This window comes from Eretmochelys imbricata, chromosome 7, assembly GCF_965152235.1.
Source record: "Eretmochelys imbricata isolate rEreImb1 chromosome 7, rEreImb1.hap1, whole genome shotgun sequence".
Taxonomy (NCBI): Eukaryota; Metazoa; Chordata; order Testudines; family Cheloniidae; genus Eretmochelys; species Eretmochelys imbricata.
Genome location: NC_135578.1, coordinates 27,274,056 through 27,296,513, shown reverse-complemented (window position 1 = coordinate 27,296,513; position 22,458 = coordinate 27,274,056). Strand labels below are relative to the sequence as shown.

Sequence of the window (22,458 nt, the reverse complement as noted above, 5' to 3'; positions counted from 1 at the left end):
CTTATTTAAAGAGAAACGTGTAAACATTTTGTTGATAAGATTGTAGGAAATATAACTTCCTGCCTGACTGAAAGCTAGTTTGGGACACTTAGTATAAACTTTGAGATCAGGGCCTTATGTAGTTTCCATATGGTTAGTAATGTGTGGAAGGTATAATTGCTGAGTTGATTATAAAATGTGGCAAAGAGAACAAACTAATTCATTAGGAGTATTACTTTCCCCACATTTCTAAAAGGGGTCTGACATTAGAGTCATATGCAGAAAGGAGAATTCTGCTTGAGGGAAAGATTTGCATTGCAGCATAGGAGTCCTGTGTATAAACATATACTAAGCAGGTTTGTCAGTTCACAGAAAATGTTTGAGCATCGTTGTGCTTCACTTTATATTAATTAAACCACACACTGAAAATGTACATTGCATCTAACCAGTATCCATCCAGCAACTCGTAAAATCATCTGACATTGGATCTTTGTGCAAGTGAAATATAACATGCCTAATGTTTTAATTTTTTTAATTTTATTTTGAATGCTAGTATGAAGAAGGAAAAAAGCGAAGAAAACCCAACTACAGCAGTGTTGATCTTTCTGAGGTTGAGTGGGAAGACAGAGATGATGTGGTAAGTGATTTGTTTTAAGGGCCTGTCAGAAGAGATTGTTGTATCCCACTACTGTACTTGGTAACTGTTCAAGTAGTCAGCAAAGAGGCCACCTAACTGCTCCAGAGACAGTAGTCCCATTTTACCTAATTAAGAATTTTATTTACCCTCCTATTTTGTATTGATTCTTTCTTTCACATATGCATGTTTCTCTCTCTCTCTCTCTCTCCCTCTCTGTTTGTATCATCTGTAAAATTCATCATCTAACTTTCATATTCCATGTGTCCCATCACCAACCCCAGTGGCACTGTGCTGGTCACTAAGGATCAGTACATCTGTTCAGGTCTGGCCCACCTATCAGATCAAACAGAGAAATCTGGACCAGATTTTGACTGCTCCACCTTTCTGGAGGAGCTCTCTTGGCTCATGCTGCCCTTAGAAATAAAAAGAACAAACTAAACTAAATTAAAAAACAAACAAAAACAGATGCCAAAGTCTGTTTAGATCACAGTAGCTAGCATGGAGCCTCTATCAATGATTTACTCCTAACACCTAATTTCAGGTTTGAAGAACATCATACAAATCAATTCCTTCTATCCTCACCTGCTGCCATGCACAAGATCTCTCCAAATATTACTCATATTTCTCTATCCACTCTGTAGTTTACCCTCTGTCCCATTCTTAGTTACCTTGCAGGTTTAGTCTTTTTTGTGGTACTGTATCAAAAGTTTTCCTTATGTGTATGTCCATGGCTTAACCTTTGCCTGGTCCTTCTGTTACTTCCTCAATAAATCTGATTTGTTAGGCATGATTCATTTCGTGTGAATCCATGCTGACTGACCTTAATTAAATCGTAACTTTCCAGGTGCTCCCCTTTCTGTCCCTGTTACTTAGTTTTTCCCATAACTTCACCACTGCCAAAGTCATGCCTGCATGTCTGTGTTTTCATAGATCTTTCCTAGATTCCTTCTCAAATATCAGTAGCATCTCTTGAGTCCCTCATACTTCTACTGTTTCCAGAGAGGTTTTGAATGCACACACTGAAGGTTCCCATATTTACTTTGTCATGTCCTTCTGAAATCTGGGATGAATCACGTACAACTTCCCCAGGAGTTTTGTCAGACTTAAGATGTACTAATTTCTTGATCCCTTTTCTGACATAAGTCTATATTTTTTTTTCTTGGTTGCAAAATATATATCGGTGTCTGCCACTGCCCATTCCCTCCTTTTGTGAATAATGAAACAATTCATTTATGTTTTAGCAATATGTTTCTTTCTTGTTGATAGATTGTCCTCATTGTCTCTCAAGAAGCCATATTGCCTCCATATTTGAGGTTTTGTGCTGACTTTACATGAAACCTTTCTTCTTCTTTCTTATGTCACCTAGTGCATTTTTCTTTTCCTTCAATGTGTAAAATTTCCTTTTCATGTTTTCATATTCTCTAACTGTCCTTCTGTAATCTCTGAAATCCTTCATGTTTTCTACATTGCCTTTTTCTTATCCTTGATTACATATCACTCTACCTAATGTATCTACAACTAACTGATGTTTTTAAAAATATAATCTCAATGTACAAAAATTACAGTATTAATAGTCTACTATTAGTAAACTGAACATGCATCCTTTTAGGCATTCATGAATTTGTCTTTTTTTTTCCTATTTCCTTCTATATTTTATCCCATTTTGATTCTACTCAGCATTTCCTGTATAATTCTATAATTTCTTCTAGTTGGTTTATACAGTTTTATTTCTTCATTTGTGTTCTCACTTTAGTTGCAACAAATTCCACACAACTCTAGTTAGTGGTTTCAGGTTTTCTTGTTGAACACAAACTGATTTTGGTTCAAAAAGATTTAAATCAATGGAGCTGTGCTTGGATTCTGGTTTTGTCTGAATATACAACAAAGCCAGCAAAGCTCCTGATAGAACTGGCAGACGTTCATCTCTGTGCACTGCCTGTGGATTCAATTTTGGGCAGTTTATGTGAGACCCAGAAGACTTATCGTGTGACCAACAGTCACCAAAGTTTCCTTACAAAACCAAACCAAAGTCTGTTTTGTGTCTATCCAGAGACAGCAAAGAGTTTTATTTCAATTTTTGATGAAAGGTTCATGGGGCCCAAAAAAGGTTTGGACTAAACTCTGCTAGTTTTAGTTTTTAATGTTCGAACCCTGAAACAAGCAGAGTTTCCCATGGTTTCAGGTTTCGAAAAAAACCTAATAGTTTTCTTAGTACTACTAATAGACTAAATTGAGCAATAAGCTTGTGGACCGGGTCCAGGTCGGCTCCCAACATATAAAAGTGAAAACTAGATAAAAAGCAAGATGATTTAGTTTTGAGGAATACAGAGTACATGACAGGAAATATATGGGCCTAGTACTGTAGCTTTGGACCACTAATAACCACAGTCTTGGATACTTGCGCATAATATATACACATCATAGTAACTCCCTTACAGGGGTCAAATCTAGCAGGTTCCAGAATCCTTACAATTCATCATCACATACTTAAGTAAACAAATCCTCCTTCAAAAGTAATCTCATCAATAGATACCTTTTTTTGTACAACAATGGCCTACAAATCTACTAGTAGATCATTAGTCACCAAATATTTTCTGAAAAGACAGGTAGTAAAACTCCAAATCCTGGCCTAATGCTTTGGCAGCGCCACCTGCAACTGGAAATATTCTTGCAGATGTCTAAATATGAGAAAACACAAAGTGAAAAGAATACTTTTATAGAGATTTTTGAAACCAAGCCCAGCACTGCTACAATTTTATTGTGTAATGGGAGAGGAGTGTGTGTGTGTGCGCATGTTTAATATAACTATACATGCCACATATATAAGAGCTACAGATACACAGAGAGACAGAAAGATCAAGAAAAGGGATGGAGGAGGAGCAGTTCAAAATAAGGAAATGCATGATGAAGGCTACAGATAGAACCATTCTTAGCAACATGACTAGAGATAAATAGAATTTTAAGGTTTGGAGTGGACTTTCCTCATCAAAGTAATGACCAGTCTAGTGTTGCCAACTTTCTAACCGCACAAAAATGAACACCCTGCCCTTGCCCTGCCCCTTCTCCGAGGCCCCGCCCCCACTCGCTCCATCCTCCCTCTCTGTCGCTTGCTGTCCCACACCATCACTCACTTTCATGGGGGTTGGGGTGCAGCAGGGGGGTGAGGGCTCCGGCTGAGGGTGTGGGTCCTGGGGTGGGGCCAGAAATGAGGGGTTCAGGGTGCAGGAGAGGGCTCCGGGTTGGGGCAGGGGGTTGGGGTGCGGGGGTGGGATGATGACTCCAGCTGTGGGTGCAGGCCCTGGGCTGGGGCTAGAGATGAGGTGTTTAGGGGAAAGGAGACGGCTCTGGGCTGGGGCATGGAGTTGGGGTTGGGGGGGGGCTCTGGCTGAGGGAACAGGCTCTGGGGTGGGGCCAGAAATGAGGGGTTTGGGTTGGACGAGGGGACTCTGGGCTGGAGCAGGGGGTTGGGGTGCTGGGGGGTGAGGGTACCAGGAAGGAGTTTGGGTGCAGGAGGGGACTCCGGGCTGGTGCAGGGGGTGGGTATGTGGGGGAGTGTGGCGTCCCAGCGGCGCTTACGTAGGGGCATGGGCAGCCGGGAGGCTCTGATGCTGCCCTTGCGCCCACAGGCTCCAGCCCCGCAGCTTCCAGTGGTTGTGGTTTCTGGCCAATGGGAGCTGTGGAGTCAGCCCTCGGGGCGGGGTCAGCGCACAGGCCTTCTTGGCTGCCCATGCATCTAGGGGGCTGCAGGGACCTGGCAGCTGCTTCCGGGAGCCTCATGGAGCCATGGCGGGCAGGGAGCCTGCCTTAGCCTTGGGCTTCCACTGCGCTGCCGACCGGACTTCTAACAGCCCGGTTGGCAGTGCCAACCAGAGCAGCAAGGGTCCCTTTTCGACTGGGCGTTCCAGTCGAAAACCAGACACCTGGCGACCCTAGACTAATCCCACTCTTCATTTAACCCTTCTAAGGTCTAAGGACTATCCAGAAAGTTTTGAAATGTGGTGGTGTTTAGTTTTGTTTTTTTTCAGAGATTATTTATGTCACCATTCCCTGGAAGAAAATGTAGCCCCTCCTTGGTAATAGGAAGGGTCAGTGAGGCTGCTGGACATTTCATTGGGGAATTAGAGCTTTGTGATACAGTTTGCTGACTTGAAGGCAGCATGCTGCTCAGCTGCTCAGAAGGCCTGGGTTTGATGCTCTTGTTTCCCCCTGTGCCAGACCAAATAGGCATTGTTTGCTCAAGTTCAAGAAGAAGTAAAGAATTAGCTTATTCATACAGCTGCTTGTAATCATGAAACATATTACTGACATATTTTACCCCCACAAAACACTTCTGTTGAAGTTGTGTACGAGAATTTTTCACTAGTTACTACATTGACTTAATGATTTCACAGTTTTCCAAGCACGTTAAATGATCTCATACTTTAGCGTTGAGAGTGTGTTGGCTGACAGAAATAATAATACCTAGCTCTTATATAGCTTTTTTTTTTCCAGTAGATCTCCGAGTTTCACAATATTTAATGTATTTATCTTCCCCAAGCCCTTGTGACACAGGGTTTTTAGATGGGAAACTGAGACATGGAGAAGCTAAATGACTTGCACAGTTTCTCACAGGAAGTGAGTGGCAGAGCAGGTATTTGAACCTTGGTCTCCCAAGTCCTAGGCTAGAACTCTAACCACTGGACCTTCCTTCATCTCTCAGTAGGACATGAAGACACATAATAGAGGGCATATTTTGTAATACAAAAATGTATACAGTAGACATAAATTAGGACCTAACCTGTGGCCTAGTGAGGAGAAGGTAGCAAAACTGAATTTAGAATTTCGGTAGCAACAAGCAAACAGATTCAGTGGAGGTATTTTTTTTCATTAATTCTTTCCCCAAGTTATAGAAGCCACTATCTTGATCTTACTGGCACACTATTAGGAATAGAAATCCTTGGAGTATTTGTTTTTCACGAAGTTACTTCTTAAAATTCTTTTACTATAATTTGTAGTTGGACAAAGTGTGTGTGTGTCTGTATATTTTTTTAAAAAAAGTCTGAATGATGTTTTGAGTGTCTATAGCCATCTGAGGCAGTACTTGCTTTATGTGCTCAGAGCAGAGCTGACACTGCAGAAGAGCTGAGAAACCAGATTATAAATCCAAGAAATGTACTTGCAGAAAGCAAATAAGTAAAGATAATACCATAAGCAGACTTGATCATAAATGCGACTAGAGTTTTTGAGGCCCTATTAGTAAATCTATGGCTTGCCTGAGGTTTGTGGGAGGAATGGGTCCTAGATAACTGGAGGCACCAAAAAGGGGAGGAAATGAAAAACATGTTAAAGATAAATGGAACAGTTCTTTAAATGTTAGAAAGTAGATTGTTAATTAAGACCAGCTCTCCAAGTCCAAAACCACAAAAGTTAAAATGGGAAAATATTTCCAGAATTGCCTATTATGTATTGTTAAAAAAATCTACAGGAAAATATGTGCTTTATTTTATGCATGCCTCCAGCTAAAAATTATTCTTTTACACTCACTAACAGGAAAGTAAGATAGTTAACTCAAATCTAGACAGCCTAGAATTACATTTAAAGAGCACAAACATCGGAGTTTTTGATAGCTCAGCCATGCTCAATTTCTTTTCATGAAAATATAAACAGATATTTCACTAACAAGCTTTGGCAGGCCCCGCTCATTCTAACTAACCAGAAAAGCCTGCATAGCACCTTGATAGGGTCACATTTGCAAATTGTCGTTGAAATCTGCCCTCATTGACCAATCTGTCATATGTGGCATGTGGTATTGGAGAAGGAAAGGGATGGATGTTGCTATAACTAGGTGCAACATTGTTTCCAATATTGTAAATAGCAATGATTTAAGGGAGATTGAAATTGCTCATTTCATAACACTCTTCTGCATTTATTTATTTATTTATTTCATTGTCCTCTACAGAACATATTTTGCCAGATAAAATATAATACTATATCTGAAAATATGGTAGCTCATCTGCAGAGTGAGCATGAATGAATAGGTAATTAGTGGGAATCTGTAATGAGAATTATGTTTATGAAGTATTTACAACAAATATTGTTATTGATTACTAGACAAATATCCACAAACAGAACAATATTTTAATTTAAAATATATCATAAAGATATCTTTCCTAAGTTATCTGTGCCTGTGCCATTAATTAAAAATACAACAGGATAAGAAAGTGTCAGGAGCTTCTAACCCTAAACCGGTAAATAACCAAATACCACTTCACCTTGAACCATTCCTTAGAATATGTGCCGACTATTTATGCTAAATTATCTGTTCAACCTTGTATTTAGCTGTAACACTGTTGAGTATTGAGTATCTTTCCCAGACCTGAAGAAGAGCTCTATGTAGCTTGAAAGCTTGTCTCTCTCACCAACAGATATTGGCCCAATAAATTATATTACCTCACTCAACTTTTCTCTAATATCCTGGGATTGACGCAGCTAGAACAACATTGCATGCAAATACAGAAAAGACATCCAAACAATACTCACATTACTCCCAAATAGCAGCTCTTATCTTATTTCTCCCTTCCCAAAAACCTGGATAGATAGCTCTAAAATATTGAACTTAATGGCCTATTTCAAATAAACAGACAGGGGTAGTAAGTTACAAAGCTAAGGGTTCCTCAAAAAGAATGCCCTGCCATTTGTTCCTCTTTTACACTGTGGGGGCTCCAGCCCAAGCACCTTAAAACAGTAGACTTGTGACAGTATGGTACTTCAGGAAGGTATTCTTTGGCAGCTTAGGACTTTACAGGTAAAAATCAATACTTTAAACTCCACACAGAATCTGTGAGGCAGCCAGTGCAGATCACAGATCGCTGCTGTTGTGTGTTCCTGGTGAGACATTGCTTACCTAGTGGACTGTCCAATTCTGTACCAGTTTCAGTTTCTGGGTTGATTTAAGGTGTAGCCCAATGGAAGTTGAAAGAAAAATGAAATAGCTGTAGTTATTCTTTATTACTTTGCCATTGTATGGCTTGTTGGCATAGCTGAATCACAGATTATTTCCCTCCTACCGGACTGCCTTATCATAATACCTCTAACAGACACACTTATTGGAAGTGCAGCAGTAATTGCTGAAAAATTGTATCCTAACCATATGAAAACAAAGAACTGCTGTGACCAAATGGAAATATTTGAGAACTTTGGGATGTGAAAATTACTAAATATACACATGAAGGAAGTGACAAAAATGTTTTTCTCATTTCAGCTTCGAAATGCAATGGTGAATCGGAAAACAGGGAAATTTTCTATGGAGGTGAAGAAGACAGTGGACAAAGGGGTACAATATATAAAATGCTCTTCCTGCTAAATGTAAAGCAAACAGATGTTGAAATGATCGTTGAAGATTATTTGGAATAGATATGTTTCACTAAGATTATTTTTCTCTTGCCTTTAATAATCCTGAGCCATGCATGTACCTTTTATGTCATTATTAACCTTATCACAAACTAACCATTTACTCTTTTACAAATTTCTCATAGCAAACTAACCTTATTTTCTTTTCTCTGACTTTCTTGTTCTGAATCTAGAAACGGGTATTGGTGATGACAAATGACTACTATTATACAGACATCAGGGGTACTCCTTTCAGGTAGAGCTGACCATAATAAATGGACATTTCATCAGACTCATTGTACTTGCATTTGTACAAAGCTTGTGAGCTTATTAAAAGAGCATCAGCAGGAGCTCACAATGAAATATTCCTGGACAATGCTGAAAATAGCAAAGAAAGGAGGCTTTCCAGCATTCCTTTCAGCTTTTCCGTGGATGGAAAGTTTGTGCAACCTCACATAGGCAAACTCACTGTGTTTGTCATGGCTTACGTTTCACTAAAAAAATATTCAGTTGAGGTTTACATTGAACAAGAGGCTTTTGCAAGTACTCAGAGAGCTATAAATACTATAATCCATTTAACTAACTACATATTGAGCCCCATTTTGATTTTTTTTTCCACAACAAAAATGCAATATAAATGGAGGTAGTATTTCACTTCCAATTTGAGGTTTTTATATTTTGTTTCCCTGAACTATCTTCAGTGTATTTGTACAACTAAAACTGAATAAGTCAGCCATATTATTTTGGCCTGGGTTTTAACAAAAATGGCAAGATCACTAACTGAATGCCCAACATTGAATTAGAAATAATGCATTAATAAAAGTATATTTACGGTAGCCTGTGTTCAAAGAGGGAAGCTGGTAATTGCAGAACTCTACTGAAATATTCCTGTGAATCTAGCCACCCTCCTAGCACATATGACTGTCAGAAGGTATCCTGCATTGCAGCTGCATGAGTTCACTAAAAAGTGGGAGGGACTTTTAGGGTCACCTCCCATACATGAGCAACCCAGTGCAGGGTGATGATTTCCTTTTTAAAAAAACAAACAAAAAAACCCCAACAGATTACTTAATTTTTGAAAAACTTTAAGTGGAGCTAAATAACGTCAATGAAAAAAATATATAAACAGGTGAAAAATGTGAGCAACAGAAAAATTACATTGAGAATTTCTTCCTAACACCGTTATCATGTTCTGATATTTCTTTCCTTTCACCATCTCCATTGGCTTACAAACTTTGTAAAATTTCTCAATAGCTGAGCCTGATTTGCAATGGAGAAGACAACTCTTTACAAGCCTGTGTGGGCAAGTTCAGGATTTGGATGAAGAATGAGCATGCTGGGTGAATAGTTGTGTACTTAGAGTGACTTGTTTTTTAGTTTGCCAAAGAGTGAATGGTTTGCTGCACCTCTAAGCATACATAAATACAACCAATTGTTGCTGGCATATCAAACCCCAAATGGCATTCAAGTAGCTAGTTGAACAATAAATATAATCAGTGGGATTTTGTTTTTTAAAATATGCATAGTACATTAACTAGAATTGTTAGCAAGGCAAAATAGCTCTCAGTCTCTGCTATTATTTGTGCCACAGATTTCAAGGTCTGCTTTATTTCTCTGCACAGTTTAGGTGTGGCTCTCTCTAGAGGACATGGCAAATATTTCTTCAGAGGGAACGTAACTGTAGAAGAAGGTAAGATACCATCTACCTTCTCGTGATGCCTGCACAATAGTTTTATTGTTGATCTTTAGTGGGCCTAAAGCTTGTGCATCTCTCACATGGTTTTTCTGCAGATTCCCTAGCGGGATTAGATTATTTATGATATTCCTGACATTTAAGCATTTTAATATGACATGTAGTCAGAATGTGCTTACGAATCTTCTTTTCTGGAAGCCTCCCATGCTGAAGAATCACTCAAAGGCTCGTGTTTGTTGTTAATAATCCTTATAGAAGAAACGTCATGCTAATTTCTTAATCAGTATATTGGATACATTTAAAGTAATATTTTGCTATGCACAGACTACAGTATAGTAAGCCTTATCACCACACAATTTAGAGCAAGTCTATGTTAATCAACTTAGAACTAGGTCTAGAGCTGAGCGCTTTTGGTTTTGATTTTTTTTGCTTTTTATTAGCAAAACTAAAAGAAAAAAACACTTCTTCTTTCTCGAGTTTTAATTTTTGGTAAATTCATTAGTGAAATGGATGAAAGAATTAAAATGGTGATCAAAGAGCTTTCCAAGAAGGAGAGGTTGGGTGAGTAGAGGCAGCTGTGTGGGGATGAGGTCAGGCATGGAAGTGTGTGGACCTGTATGGAATACAGTATGAGAGGGTCTTAGGAAAGGGAAATCAGGAAAATGAAGGAACAGCAATAATGGAGAGAGCTAGGTAGGCAGAAGGATCCCCAGGAGCTGGTAGGTGGCTACCAACATATAATGGCTATAACTGTATGCTGGCCATTTACAATGGAGGAGCCTTGTGCTGAGAGAGTAAGGAGAGAAGTTGTAGTGGTAGCTCCAAATAATCAGCATTGTGTGAAAAGGGGGTTAAAAAAGGAATGCTTGCTGCTTGTGGTTAAGGCCTGAGGAAAAACACTGAGAAGATCTGGGTTCAATTCCCAGGCCTGCCGCAGACTTTTTCTGAGACCCCCCAGACAAGTCAGTTCATGTTTGTGGATCTTAGTTCCCTACCTCACAGAGTTGTTGTGAAAGTAAGTAAGTACATTAATGTTTGTGAGGGACTATATAAATACCTAGAAAGAAAGGTAGCATGTTGTGAGCCTTGTAAGTCTTTATGCTCTGAGCTGGTCCCAACACGCCTCTGACCTATCTTCCTTCATCCAGTCCCACATCTCAGCCTGTGTGTCTGACATTTGCTCTTGGATGTCTCATCATCACCTTAAGCTTTAACATAGCCACAACCAAACTCTACTCTCCCAAACCCTCTCCATTTTTCTGACTGTATCCCTCTGGACAGTATTGCCATCTGCCCAATCACTAAGGACCACAATTTTGAATCCTACATCTGCTGTCACATCAGATTCAAGCTGTTTGTCACCACTTTCAAAGCTCTGTATAACTCTTTCCCTCCCTACTTACTCAAGCTTTTCTCACTTTGCATCACAATTCTGCCCCCTTCGCTTAGCTAATGTTCCTACCCTCATCGGTCTTTGTCAGCTTCTCACATAAACTGCATGCCCCCTTTTTTGTATTTTACCTTATCAATGTCATGAACTTCCTGAGCTCATTGCAAGGCCCTTACCATATGCACAGTTAAGCCCCTCTTAAAGATCCACTTCTGCCATGCTACCTACAGTTCATATTGTTTACATGTGTATTAAGTAAAAAAAGAAAGGAACAAAAAAGTCAGTTTCTGGTTCCCTCTAATCAAATTCTTTCTTTCTTTCTAAAATGACTGATGCTACCATCAGCATAATACATAGTAATAATAAATTATTGCCTGAATGTTGAAAACTTGGACCTTAAGTTGGACCTGCAGAGCATATGTACTCACGTGTAATTGCATTCATAAACCCCACATTTGTGCCCATGGTTACTTATGTACTTACATCTTCATAGGTAAGACCCAGAGTCCACATTATGAAAATTTAGCCCATTTTGCTTTATCCCATGGGACCAACATGCCTACATTTACTGATATGAGAAAACTTCCAAAATTCAAATTTATGGTTCTATATAACTAATAATACAGTACTGATTTACAGGCATCTCCATGAAGTGTTAATACAATAGACTCCTTCCAGATTATTCTGTAAATTCCTATTCATATTCATGAGACCATAGCATCCTTTTGTTTACAAAAATACTATCATTTCTGAAAAAAAAAGTTCTTCCTTGCAACTCTAGATTATGATGTAACATAAAGGGCTTTATTAAAATAACGAGAGCAAGGGAATTCAAAGTTGTCTGGTACTTTACCTTAATGCAGCTCTTTTTGCTCAGATCTTCTTCGGATCGCTAAACATATCATATGAGCTTAAATATCTGTGCACAAACAAATGATTTTATTCCTGGCATTTCATCCTTAACGCTCATTTACTTGGCTCTTGCCAGTTTGTCAGACCCTGAAGTGTATGTGAACATAGTTTACTGTGATTTATTATGCTGTGGTAATAATACTTCTTCCAAGAAGGAAGAGGGTATGCAATGAAGTATATGTAAATATCCATCTGTTACCTAGACTGCTTCCTATATAACATATTATTATTCCTGTTTCAGGTTTGCATGATTTAGAACACCCTGATGTATCTTTGGCAGATGAATGGTAAGTCTTAAACAAAGCATGAAATCGGTGCTTTTTACCCTTCTTTGTTTAATATTGTTTGTGCTTACTGTGCCCAACTCTTCACATTCAAAGACAAAGAGAGATCATGCTTATAAATATTTACCTTGCAGTATTTTGGCAACATTATGTTCTCAGGTCATATTGCAACACTGACTTACATCCTGAACACCATCAAATGACTCAGCTAGGAGCTATTAAACTCTACCTCACAGGAAAAGAGCCATTGCTTCAATGTGAGTATGTTAAATATTTTTATACTGATAAATTTCATAAATGTTCTCTTATCTAAACAATGATTGTATTTAAACTTTACATAATAAAATGCTAATTAGTTGAATTGCTAATATGGTTGGACAGGTATGATTAACTGACATCATCTTGCAAATTCCATATCTACTTGAGAGTATAAGACAATCTATTGGTTTAGTACTTACATGTACTGATACCCAGATATTTTACCATATATAGTATTGAAAATCCAAACACTGAATTTCCAGTTCACACTAGGCAGCCATGCTATCTTGTATCATGGTCTCCTCAGATCTTATTAATTAAGGATAGGGGGCTGAGAGAGTACTTGGACGAGACTTCTAGAGAAAACACCGCATGCTTCAGGAAGTGGTGATGGTGAACTTTTAGGGAGGTGGCACTCTTCCCGAAGAGTTAGAAGAGCGCCAGTACTCCAGTCCAGTAGAAGAGGCAGGTTGTCCTTTAGATGAAATGTAAACCTGAGACCTGGAACTCTCATGATCATTGATCAACACACACAGTAAAATGACACAGAGCTGGGTTTAAGTAGCAGGCTGCAACTTTATTAATTTAATATTGGGGAAGGGCTCTCTCTGTCCTGTTTCCTTTGTTCCAGGCATTTAAGTGGGTCCAATGAAAGGTTACAGGACTCCTACCATAAAACTCATAAATCCCTCTCCCCGGCAAGGGAGACAGAGGATACCAACTGAGGGACCTTGATCTGCGAAGATTTCAGGTCTCCCCTTTTTCCATAGGCCCACGGTCCACCAACGAAATCCCAGGAGTTTTACTTCTGGGAGCAGACCCTTTCGGTTGATTTGGGTGGGTCATTTTAATATACCGGATAGCTTGTTTTGCAAAACATTGTGCATTAATCTGGGGTCGTGCACAAATACCAGCATGAGAAATTGCATTGTTTTACCTAAACGCCCATGTCACTTCCTCATCTAACATTGCTGCTGGTGCCATTGTAAAGGCTGCCAGTTTCACACGAGCACAAAGCATGAGGAGAATTTTGGTGATGGTTGAAGTAAAGTAGTTTACACCTTTACATATTTAGCTTGTAATTCTGTGAAGAGCCCATTTGCTTAAAGTAGATGAAATATAGGTTGAATATAAATAATTAATACTATTTATGTGTGGTTCACCTAATAAAATATTTTGATTTGACTTTTTTTCACCACACATATAATCTATGTTTTGCTATTTATTTAATATATTTTCATAGGTGATAAAGAATTGATACAAGAAGTTCTGTTTGATGCAGTGGTGAGTGCACCAATAGAAGCTTATTGGACCAGTCTAGCTCTAAATAAATCAGAGTAAGTAAATAAATACATATGCACATTTTAGTATAATAATAAAGTATACACTAGCACATGCAGTGAAATATGATTATGAAATATTATTGAAAAACACCTTAACAATTTAAGAACCTTTTACCCAGGTACGGTGGAGATTATAAATACCTATGTAGTTGGGCTGATCAGATGATGAAAAATTGTGGGTGATTATTTGTTCATCTTCCAAAGAAAATTTTGAATCAACTTTGTCAGTTTGTTTTCTTCAAGCGTTTGAGAGCTTGAACTTCACTAAAGGGAATGGAAAGCAAATGTAAAACATTTAAGCTTAAATATTCACTTAAGGCCAATTTGCAACAAAATAGGCACTTTTAAAATTTGCAATTTGTGCCATCTTGGTTAGTTTTTGAGGTTGCACGATCTTTAACAATACAGAATAACACATGAAACTAGCAAACAAAGTAGGAAATGAAAATACAACACAGTATTTGGAATTATTCTCTAAGAAATTAATGAAAATTTTCTAAAAATGAATATATCTCTGAAATTTGTAATTTGTTCGAGAGCAGGTTATGTACATAAAACAGTGAAATTAATAACATAAATTATTCATTGCACATTATTCACTCTGACTTTCTAGACATAAGTCTTGGATATGAAAGCATATAGATTTTAAAATTTTCAAAACCAGATTGGAACTAAATACTCTACTGTACAGTGCATTCGCTATTCCTTTATTTGAGCTTTTACACTACATACGATATACTTAAGCTATAGTATTATGCAGAGAAATGTGATATATATTGGGGAAATGGGTAATTCGATTAGCAAAGCCTATGTGAGCTATAATTGTAGAAAGGGAATTCTGGAGACTATCCAGATGAGATTTGGTTAAGTTTGTACAATTTTCTGTGTTGTATGAAAAGGCCTGTTATTGTAAAGCCACATATAATACAGTGAGGTAATTAGTTGAGGTTGGTTTGTAATTACTAGGATTGTGATTTTTCCATCTCCGTCTTTAGGAAACTGTGGGTGAAAAGAGAAAACACCATGGAAATATAAGTTTTGTTCTGTTTAAGTCAAATGTTAAAAAAAGATTTAAAATTTAGTTTAAAAATACACAACAAAAATCCAGCCTGAAAAAGTGTTTTAATTATTCTACCTATAAAATTAATTGTGCTTATGTTGTGCACTGAACTGATAACCAACAGGGGTTAGCCAGTCTACTCTTGAGAGATAAGAAATGATGTTCTATGATGGCCACTTGTGTTAATATACCCTAAGCTTTGAGGGTAAAATTCGCACAGCAGAATAAGGTCTTCTGAATCCTCCAACACAATGGAACTACAGCTATTTCACTCCGTGCATGGAAGGCAACTTCAGAGGGCGTGTACAGGGAGACTCCTATACACCTTTTATATCTGCTCTGCCACTACAGACACAGTTCATTGTGGAGGAATAGGGGATTGGACGCTGGCAGTAGGAGGGCCAGAGGTGTAGTTGGTTTTGTGATAATGTGAACCCAGTGCCTACAAATCCTCAGAGATGATCGTAGAACTGGAAGGGACCTTGATAGGTCATCTAGTCCAGTCCCCTGTGCTCATGGCAGGACTAAGTATTATCTAGAACATCCCTGGCAGGTGTTCGATTAACCTGTTCATAAAAATCTCCAATCATGATGATTCCACAGCCTCCCTAGGCAATTTATTCCAGTGCTTAACCACTCTGACACCTAGGAAGTTTTTCCTAATGTCCAAGCTAAACCGCTCTTGCTGCAATGTAAGCCCATTGCTTCTTGTCCTGTCCTCAGAGGTTAAGGAGAATATTATTTCTCCCTCCTCCTTGTAACAACGTTTTATGTACTTGAAAACTGGGATCCACTGGATATGCCCTTCCAGCTTGAACCACTGATAAATACTCTCTGGGAATAGTTTTCCAACCAGTTATGCACCCACTTTATAGTAGCTCCATTAGGTTGTATTTCTAGTTTTTTTATGAAAAGGTCATGTGAGAAAGTATCGAAAGTCTTACTAAAGTCAAGATATACCACATCTACCACTTCCCCTCTATCCATAAGGCTTATTACTCTGTCAAAGAAAGCTATTAGGTTGGTTTGACATGATTTGTTCTTGACAAATCCATGCTGACTATTACTTATCACTTTATTATCTTTTAGGTGTTTGCAAATTAATTGCTTAATTATTTGCTCGATTATTATCTTTCTGGGCACTGAAGTTAAGCTGACTGGTCTGTAATTCTCTGGGTTGACCTTATGTCCCTTTTTTATAGTTGGGCACTATATTTGAGGCAGTGGGTGAGCAGGGTTTGTAGTCCCTATCTCAGCCAAGGATCAGGATGAGTGACCATGAGGAGCTATGCTGCTAGTTACCCACTCCCGTTCTTCCCCCAGTCTTCAGGTAATTCCACCACACAAATCCATCTTGAAGAAACAGATTTCATGCAGCGGCCAAATAACTTTTCAAACTGTGTGTGTGTTTTATCTTAACAAAAATGAACATATCTTTCAATAAATTCAAAAATAAGAGGAATGAGATCAAAAATTCTCTTTCACTAGCTCTATCTATTTACTGTTTGGAAATGTTTATCTTTGCTTGTGTGCTGCTCTATTTCAGAAATTCTGACAAGGGAGTGGAAGTTGCCTTTCTTGGAACCCGGACGGGTCTATCTCGTATCAACCTGTTTGTGGGACCAGAGCAACTTACTAATCAGTAAGTCACATGACTGTGCTGAAGGAGCAGATGGGTAGGCAAGAAAATGTTTAGGAAATATGCTCTTTTTTTCTTCCCCAAAGTTTCACACTGGCAAAGCTGAATACATAGAATAAACAAGAACAGTTCTTGTAGTCTTCTTTAGATTTTTCTGTAACTTTTGAAACTAGTGTAATATTTTTCACCTGCATATCAGCTATAATAGGGGCCTTTTTTCAGTCCATATGTTTGCTTTTTTCCACCCTCCTGGAGTTAGAAATCACATCCTGATTATTCAGTGCAAAACTAAGATGATACTGGAGCTGCAGAAGATGGAGGAAATCATGCAATTTTTTCTTAAGCCCACTCCAAAACAAATGTCTTTAGGTGTTTCCAGCAGTTATTCGTCCCAGTTGTGGAATTCCCTCAACTGAAGGTCTGTAACACTTAGTGTGCTGATATTGCTAAATCAAAACTTTAATTTTGCTTATTCTGTAATGCCTTTGGCTCACAAAATGGTAGATATGCATTATGTCATTTGTAACATACGGAAGGATACTTCAGTTTGAAGGGTTGTATATAGGTTGAGCACTGTCTCTTATCACAGTCTACCGTGAGATACTTGCACAGAGGATTGCTATGGCTTTAAAGTATAATCTATGCCATTCAACCATGCTCTTCAAGTATTTTATAAAGTTAAATTTGGAAGAGATAAAAAGCCACACAAAAATATTTTTTAAAATGTAATCACAATGCTCATTTTAAAATTCCTTAATACTGAATATTGCATAGTGTAGAAAGGAAAATAATTCTTCACCAATTATATTAAGCTTAGATAATATAGACAATAGGATCATGTTGAATATTATGGGAAACAGTTTATCTGTATATATTGGACTTTTTTTCTAAATAACTTAGTGTCAGTGTGATTGTTTTATACTTTGAGTAAGTGGAAAACTTAGTAAGTATGAGTAATATGAATGTTTGGGGTGAGGCAGTGTTGTTTAGAGATTAGTGCAGGGTTGTCAGGAAATGTTTGCTTTATGCCCATCTTTGCATTGGCTTGCTGCATCACTTTAGGCAAGATACTTACACGCTGTGTGCATCAGTTTGCCATCTGTTTAAAATGGGGAAATATAATATATCCCCAATGAGATTCTCTGAAGAAAGCTGCCATAAAAGGGTCCAACACATATTAAAGTCAGTGGGAGTTCTTTCATTTACTAGTGTAAGTTGGATCAGGCCCCAAGGCCCAAAGCCATAAAGGGACTTAGGGTGTTGCAATACTGAGGTTGCAGCACCTAACTTTTAGGTGCCTAGTCACCGAATGGAATCCACAGACCCTAGGTTAGGCACCCAGGCTTCCTATATAATGAATGGGGAGTGTTAGGCACCTAAGAAATGGATTTACCAAAGCTGGCACACTAGGCAGGGAGCTGCCTTAAATACCCAATATCACATGTCAAGAAGAGGGGTAAGTACTAAGCCATGCCCCTCTCAAGGAGTTAGGTGCTACGTCTGGGCTGGGGGAAGGTGCCTGTCTCTGCTTGGGATCCACACCCATAAACCCTGTCCCGGAGTCAGTCACCTAAACTGTTTCTTGCCAGAATGGTGGCAGCACATCCAAACTGTTCCCAAAATGGCCTGGTGGAGGAAGAGGTGAAGAGGAGAGGGAGCAGTCTCTCTTACAATATTTAGCTCACTGGACTTCGGGATATTCTGGTGTGGCTCTCTCTCATTCTCTCCTCTCTGGAGTGGGCCAGAGAGTGAGTGAGTGACTCCATAGTCCAGTTGTTAGGGCACTCACCTGAGAGGTGGGAAACCCATGTTCAAATTCCTGCTCATTATCAGGGGTCTTCCATGTCCTGGGTGAGTTCCCTAACAACTGGGCTAGTGCTTATAAAGGAGTTCTCTTTTCCTCCCTAGCTGTTTTGTGTGTAGTTAGGCGTGCTCTGAGCATACCTACTGGATTGGGCTCTCCAGGCAAGCAAAGTGGGACAATGTCTAGTTTTACCTGGTCTGAGGATCTTTGCTGGACCTTCGGCATAAGATAGGTACTGGCCAGGACTGAGGCAACAGTGCATATGCCCAGAGGCAGAAATGTAGGCCTCTCAAGGACTTAAACAGTGGAAATTTAGGTCCTAAGGGATTTCAAGCATCTCCAGGGTTAGGCAGCAGCTTAGTAGGTATTTTGAGCATCTCAGCATCACCTACATTTTGGACTTGGGCATCTAAATGAGGAGTTGGCATCTAAGTTATTTTGGGGATCTGGGCATAAGTGCAAAGATGTTATAGCAACATGATAGTACTGTTTACACCATGTACATATAAGAGAGAGAGATAAATTCAGACAGAAACTTGAGAGGTTAGCTGTACACAATAGATTAATTCCCACAGTTAGCATGAGACAGAAGTTGGTGTTTTAGAGCTTAGATTTTATCAAGTAAAACCACACAGAATTATCTAGTAAAAGTCAACTTTCTAGCTATCTACTCATATAGTTCTATTCTAATCCTGTACAATAACCACAGTGACGAAAAAAAAAACCCTCAGTCCATAACTTTGACATACATTTGTATTTACTTAGAGTCCAGTCCTGTTCCCTCTGAAGTCCATGGCAAAACTCCTGTTGACTTCAGCAGCAGCAGGAAAATGCCCTTAATTTTTACCGATTTGAATACGTGTCATATTATTTGGAAATCATGTTGACAGTATAACTGTTTTTTATGCTTCATCCAGCATCTGCAATCAATGTCAGTCCTTTTATGAGAGCCAATAATATTTAATGTAATTCTGTGAAAATCAACATTAGAGCAATGTTCAGCATTGTGTAGGAAGAGATACTTGTCTTCTCTTATGGTTAAATATTCCTCACCATTAAACTGCAAAGACAACAGTGGAAATCACTTAAAAAGCTGGATCATTGGTGTGTGAAAAGGTTTTAAGAAAGAAGGTATTCATTTTGATCTCCCTACGACATCTTTACCCAGGATTTATCTTTAAGGACCTATTTCTAAGGAATTGCAATATGCAAGTGCAAATATGTGTGGAACATACTGATTTCAGTGCCAGAAAATGTTACGCAGCAATTTTTGGAAGCATGTGTTGCTTAAAATGGAGCTCTCTTAAAATAAACTTTCTCTAGTTGGTGAAGCTTACTGCAAGAGGCTCTGTGTATTGCAAATGTCAGGTAAACATGTATGTGTTTTGTGCAAGGTAATCTGGTACTTATACTTATGATAACTAAGGATTTTTGCAAGGTATTTAATCTGAATACACAATATTGTTGTTTGGTGGAAGATATGTTAGCCGGAATCAGTGGACTTGCAGCTTGTGCTGCTAGTGTCCTCATCCAGCACACGGAAAGCAATGAGCATGGAGAAGATAGTTGCATTTTTTCCTCATATGACCCCTCCCTTCTACCTCAGGCACCTTTCCCTGACATCCTGTTTTGGGGAAGAATATAGCTAAGTTCATTATTCACCCCTCCCACTATATCTTCTTGGGAAGAACAGTTATTAATCGTGTTGGCCTAACTCAAGACTTGAACTTGGATTGCTTGAAACAGTTGCCCTCACTCGTTACAACACCTCTTCCACCACACACAGCTAGTTTAAAAAGTAAAACATTATTTGAACAAGTTGCTAGAAAGAAAGGCATCTTTTTAAATTTCTACAGTAGTACAATTTTCCAAAGTAATACTTGATTTTGGCTGAGTTTTTTACCCCTTTTCCCACCCTTCTCAGCTTGTACACAGCAGGGTTGCTACCAAATTTGTTCTCTGAGAAGATACTGCAAGTATATCAAGAATTATTCAGTGATATATTGAATTCTTTTACTGCACAAATCATATAGAAAAGAACCCACGTTTTCTTTCCCAAAGACTAAAGATGTTGTTTTGTTTTGATTGTCAAGCTTGAAATGTTTTGGTGATATACAAAAAGCAGCAAATATTTTCTTCTTTCTTCTGTTTCAAGAGACTTCCTGACAGCTGAAGATAAAGAGAATATTTTTAATGCTGATCATTTTCCACTCTGGTACAGAAGAGCCGCTGAGCAGCTACCAGGCAGCTTTGTCTATTCAATCCCATTTAGTAGAGGTCTGTAATTTTGTCATATTTAAATACTGAAGCATGTATAACATTGGGAAGAGCCAACATACGTTGTTATATTCTGGAGAGGGTATTGAACTGAGTTTCATCTTCTGAAATCTGCACTGAAATTTTCACCAGGTTCACAAATCCTGTAATCGGGCACGGTGGGGAAACTTGCAGTGTCACTGCCTGTGCTGTACCAGGTTTGTGGATAAATAGGGGCTGTAATTGAATGTCAAACCAGCACTTTTCCTGAGCATTAAATTCATATGAAGATTTGGTATTTTTTTCAAACTAAAAATCTACAGCTGAACTTGCTTACACTGCAATATGTTTTGATTTTAATAGCTTTTTTTTTTTTTTACACCATGTAGAAACAGCAAACAAAAGCAATGTGGTGACAGCTAGTACTGCCATTCAACTTTTAGATGACAGAAAATCTCCAGTGGTTGCAGGTAAAATTGTTTGTTTATATGTATGTCTATATGAAAGCAGTGTGTGAATTCCTTACCTTTTCAGACTGTCTGACTTAGTGGAAATTACATGCAGAAAAAACAATTTGAAAGAAAACATCTCAAGTGCAATTGAATGCCCTAAAGCCTAGGTCTTTGCAGGCCTCCTCTCCCTAAAAGCTTGAGTCTGTGTTCGTTGGGCACCCAAGTCCACCCTGTAAACTGCTAGGTTGACATAGCAGTAATAACACAGCAGTAATCAGCAAAGATTATTCAGTACTCATAGGAGCAAATCTTCACAATTATAAACCAGAATGAGTTTCCTTAAGGAAAAACAAATGTAACAAAAATCTCTCAAATATAATAGGATTCAACACATTCTTCAGAATTTGGAAAACACTCCCAATAGTGCAAGACTTAAGGAACTCAGTCTATTCAGTTTATCAAAGAGAAGGTTAAGGAGTGACTTGATCACTATCTAGAAGTACCTACATAGGGAGCAGAAATTTGGTAATAGAGGGCTCTTCAGTCTACCAAACAATGATCTAACAAGATCGAATGGCTGAAAGCTGAAGTCAGACAAATTCAGACTAGAAATAAGGCACAAATTTTTAACAGTGAGGGCAATTAACTATTGGAAAAACTTTCCAAAGGTTGTCATGGATTCTCCATTACTGGAAATTTTAAAATCGAGTTTGGATGTTTTTCTTTTGAAAGATAAGCTTTAGTTCAGCCACAGTTATTGGAAGTGAAGCAGGAATTAATTCAGGTCCCTTGGCTGATGTTATGCTGGAGGTCAGAATAGGTGACCATCATAATGGTTCCTTTGGTCCTTAAAATCTGTGAATATAGGTGAGGAATTCTGCCTCCCCACAAGCATTCTCCCACTCCTACAGGCCCTTACCTGTGCTTTTCAGTTGTCTCTTATTTGGTTAGAGTTCAAATTAATTTAAAAATTGGTTCTTTTGGAAATTTCTCTCCAGTATCTGAAATTTTTCAGAAGTCTTTTACTAACAAATGCCTGGTATGTTACCATTCACACATTCAATATCGTTAAACTTCATTGCCAGCCACCTTCTAATCTACAATTCAAGAAATTAGGTTGTAAGTAAGCAAAGTTATCAACAATTGTTTTTTCCTATCTTTACCATTCTAGTCATAATATTCCTTTTCTCAAATGGCCACTATTTCCCGTCATTTACAAAAGATCTGATACTATCCGATGGGATAGATACTACTAATACACTCAATAAAGGTGACCACTACTTTACTAACTGAGGAGGTGTTTCTTGTAAAGATGGCTACCATTTCTGAAAGCACAGGCTGCCTACTAGAACCTGACCCCCATTCACTAGACCACTTCTGCTG

The 22,458-nt window shown here is 38.5% G+C and overlaps 1 protein-coding gene across 1 annotated transcript in view; it reads left to right on the top strand.

Annotated features, from left to right (window-relative positions):
- Positions 1-22,458, top strand: part of CACNA2D3 (calcium voltage-gated channel auxiliary subunit alpha2delta 3) — a 722,234-nt gene that overhangs the window by 570,544 nt on the left and 129,232 nt on the right. The window contains exons 18-27 of the mRNA XM_077821951.1: positions 533-616; positions 7,857-7,928; positions 8,179-8,240; positions 9,607-9,674; positions 12,221-12,266; positions 12,423-12,520; positions 13,765-13,858; positions 16,471-16,566; positions 20,523-20,644; positions 21,013-21,093. Coding sequence (XP_077678077.1) covers positions 533-616; positions 7,857-7,928; positions 8,179-8,240; positions 9,607-9,674; positions 12,221-12,266; positions 12,423-12,520; positions 13,765-13,858; positions 16,471-16,566; positions 20,523-20,644; positions 21,013-21,093 — 823 coding nt within the window. The remainder of the gene's footprint in view (positions 1-532; positions 617-7,856; positions 7,929-8,178; positions 8,241-9,606; positions 9,675-12,220; positions 12,267-12,422; positions 12,521-13,764; positions 13,859-16,470; positions 16,567-20,522; positions 20,645-21,012; positions 21,094-22,458) is intronic.